The 3856-nt window shown below is 36.0% G+C and overlaps 1 protein-coding gene across 1 annotated transcript; it reads left to right on the plus strand.

Moving 5' to 3' along the window:
- Window positions 1-307: 307 nt before the first annotated feature.
- Window positions 308-1457, plus strand: RpL34a (Ribosomal protein L34a). Its single transcript, XM_073970743.1, has 3 exons — window positions 308-373; window positions 669-741; window positions 911-1457. Exons 2-3 carry the CDS (start codon window positions 677-679, stop codon window positions 1302-1304), a joined length of 459 nt encoding a protein of 152 aa, XP_073826844.1. The 5' UTR covers window positions 308-373; window positions 669-676; the 3' UTR covers window positions 1305-1457.
- Window positions 1458-3856: the final 2399 nt, after the last annotated feature.

Genomic DNA, 3856 nt, shown 5'->3' on the forward strand with positions numbered 1-3856 from the left:
CAAAGCAAGGCAATCAGGCAAAGCAGCTTATGTACGCAGGCCTTCACTCTCTTAAAAATTGCTTCCAGTTTTGCCACTTTTCGGGGTTAAGGAACGCTTTGCAGGTTAAAAATGGTAACAAATGGTTAAAATGGTAACCTCAGGTAAGTAAAGGAACACAGCTAAAATGTACAAAAAACCAGTAACTGGTCTAATTAACAATTAGATTTGTCCCATATCGCAATCCCTATCGCCCCGGCAAATACATCTCTATAAGAACTGTTTTACCCACATTCGACGAGAAAATTACACTGACAGCTGTCAAATGCTGCAGCCAACTTCTCGTCGGTTAACGGCAATACCGACAACTTCCTTTCTAGTTTTTTTCTTGAAGGTATGCGTACTAAAAATTTTATGAATGTTAAAAAAATCATGAAAAATCCAAAGAAAACAAAATGAAACATGATTATTGTGCAGTGATGTGAATAAAAGACATTTTGAGATTTGTGAAACAATGAAACTAATTGAAATTTTCTGTGTTTTTTCTTTACATTTTGACAAATTGTGATGACAACAAATATCAATTCTTATGTGTGTGTCTGTTTTGATTGCTGCGCCGCTTTTGTGCTATGGAATTACGATGAATTGAATTGATGGGAATTGAATGAATTTTTCCTGAATTCCTGTAGCCGACAAAATGGTTCAACGTTTGACTTTGAGAAGACGTCTGTCCTACAACACCAAATCCAACAGGAGACGTATGTAAGTAATATAAACAAACAAAATAGTGAATGGGGGGATGGACCAAAGAAGAAGCTGTTGTAAAGTAAAGGTGTACGAGTTGGTGAAAAACGCTTCTTCTTGGGTCTCCCCCCATTTTGTTGTATTTGTTGCAATGTCATGCCAATGTTTACCTTTCTTTTTGTTATAGTGTCCGTACCCCCGGCGGTCGTTTGGTCTACCAATATGTCAAGAAGAACAAGACTGTCCCAAAGTGCGGTCAATGTAAAGAGAAGTTGAAGGGCATCCAACCCTCTCGTCCTTGCGAACGTAGCCGTATGTCCAAGCGTCTCAAGACTGTCGCCCGTACCTATGGTGGTGTTCTCTGCCATCGTTGCTTGCGCGAACGTATCGTCCGTGCCTTCTTGATTGAAGAACAAAAGATCGTCAAGGCTTTGAAGAGCCAACGCGAAAGTCTTGTCAAGCCCGTCAAACCTACCAAGGTTGTTGAAAAGAAGCCCGCTAAATCTGCTGCCACCAAGACCGCTGGCAAGTCGGCAGCCAAGAAACCCGCACAAAAAGCAACCGGCAAATCCAAGAAGTAAATAACTTGGAACATGTTCTACCACTCCTGTCCTCCTGATATGCTAAAGCCATAAAAGGAGAAAATTTCTTATTTTTTAAAAGAAATTATTGGTTTATAAGTGTGCTGATGCGTGTGTTTCGTATATAAAACAATAAAAAACAACAAAAAAGAAGTTTTTTTGAAAAACAAAGTGTGTTGTGAAATGTAAATAGGAAAGAAAACAAGATGGTGAAAAACAAATGATAAGAAAAGTGAAGGAAAATTCGTGTGTGGAAAATGGTACATGGAAAACCTAGCAAAATTGATATTTCGGGGAAAATAGATAAAGTGTCATAGTATATTTTAATAATTAAGCAGTAAAAAGATTTTCTCGTAATCTGTGAAAACTTTATTCAATTATTGGACTGATTAAACTCCCAATAAGATCGGGTCAGAATCATAAGTGATATGTTTCTAACAATTCTGGACATGTTATTGTAGTGATGCATTGAATTTCTAACATTATTCAAATACATCGGTGCTATGGACTTCAAAACATATTCTAATCAGCTATAGTGCTTTGCAGTCAGCCTAGGAACTTTTCATAAGTGGTAGATCTTGTCCTTTTTATGTTATGAGGCACTTCTTTTATAGTTTGAAGTACATACCAACTTCAAAAATTTCTTATAGACAACGCCGATAATTCCATATGTCCATAGTAACAATACGTGACTTGGTCCGCGAAGCATATTTTAATTCAGTGGAATCAGGGGGTTGCGTTGCCAGAAGAGAAAATCATGCAATTAAAATGAGCAAAAATACGAAAATTTTTGTCAAATCCAATTAAAATCAGTGTTTTGAACCTTCAGCTATTAATTTAATTATAAAAAGTATAAATTTTAATGCGGAAATAGAAAATTCTATTAGTAAATTTGATGTGGGCTAAGCAACTGGTGTTGGGTTGCTATCCATAATCGACCACCAGATTTTTTCTAAGGGTACCTCCGAATTAGCTCTAATTGGCATTTCAGTTCTCTCTGAAACCAAAATTTCCACACAATTCGGAAAACTTTCTTAATAATTCTTTTTTGGGGAAGTAGTAATTCGGTTTTGCAACTTAATACACACACTTATTAAAAAAATAAATCCGTAGGTGACAAAATAAATTTAGGAAGATTCCATCGTAGGCGTTTGGGGGTAGGTATTATAAAGAGTGCGCCTAATTATTTCACTTAAATGCATACCCAATCAACAATCTACGTTAAACACACCACATGTATGTTTTTTGGAACATTTAAAATATGGAAAATAAAATTGTTCTGTTGTAAGAAAGACTACTAAAGACTTAAGTGCGAGAGGTATATGCAGGAGTAGGCTGAATATTGCGACATTTCGGGGCTTATATAAATATACTGTTGTCATGATCACAACGACTACCCGCTATTTAAATTTCAACACGAACAGTCTTAAGTAGAAGGTACCTGAAGGAAGGATCTACATAGTCCACTTTGATCTAATTTTAGAAGTTATTTCTTTCGAATCGTGCTAACAACCAGCCATTTTAGTTGGTGTCCGTAGGATTTTTAAGAGCTTTTGGACCAGCTTGTTATGTCAGGAAGCATTGCCTTGTCCATGAAAAATTATATCGTTGTAATCTGAATTGCAAGGACTACACTCGATGAAAATTACAAAACAATTCTAGAACAACACTTAAACTGCATTTAAGCGAATATATTGAACTTTTGTGAGGGAGGTGCCTGAAGTAGTCGTCCAATATAGTTCATCTAAGAACTTGATTTATGTTTGAGAGAAATATTACGAAGTGCAAAGTTTGAAACAATGTTTGTAACTGCTTAGTTATCATGCCAAGCAACCGTTTCAGTTGGTGTCCTTAGGATTTTTTTAGAGCTTTTGGACCATTATAGTATCAGTTATCATGGACTTACCCACGAAAACTGCTATATCACAGTAAACTAGGCCTGTGCACACAACTACATACTTATTTTGAGATTGTGTTTGTTTGAAAATACAAATATTTCCCATAGTATCCCAACATACAATTTTGTGTCAAAAACAAAATGTATTTATAAAAATGTTCTGCTTCTACAGGAGAAGCCTACAATAAGCGTTAATATTAAATATTTTCCATGGGGTACCGTTTAGATCATTCTCTAGTTATTACACATGTATTTTAAAACTTTTTTGTAATATTATCTCAAGTAATTTTAGTATGCTGGGTTGTCTTTTGCCATAGAAACAAGTAAAAAAGTATCAGTCGGCTTTGCCGACAGAGATATACCCTCAGACTATGTGAATTGAAACTTTCATCTACGGTCAGATCGAATGTATTTATGGCATTTTCATTATTTTGTGGCCTTTCTTGGACATTGGGATTAGGATTAAAGTTCAAAAGTGTGGCAGAGGAGGTACTTAAAGGAATGGACCGACATTGTCCATTATGGAAGTGGATCTTATTTTGGGATATATCGCCCACTAGTCATTTTAGTGGGTCATCGTATACCTTATGGACCAGTATGTAAGCAAGCATGGACTTGTCCACGGAAAACATAATACCGTTGTAAGCAACAATGA

Source organism: Musca autumnalis, unplaced genomic scaffold (genome assembly GCF_047663935.1).
Source record: "Musca autumnalis isolate F117 unplaced genomic scaffold, ASM4766393v1 scaffold_2, whole genome shotgun sequence".
Taxonomy (NCBI): domain Eukaryota; kingdom Metazoa; phylum Arthropoda; class Insecta; order Diptera; family Muscidae; genus Musca; species Musca autumnalis.

What these genes read in the sequence shown, in the direction of transcription:
- RpL34a (XM_073970743.1), top strand. Translation starts at nt 677, where the DNA reads ATGGTTCAACGTTTGACTTTGAGAAGACGTCTGTCCTACAACACCAAA. An exon ending in AAATCCAACAGGAGACGTAT is followed by an intron (nt 742 to 910) that starts GTAAGTAATATA and finishes TTTTTGTTATAG; the next exon opens with TGTCCGTACCCCCGGCGGTC.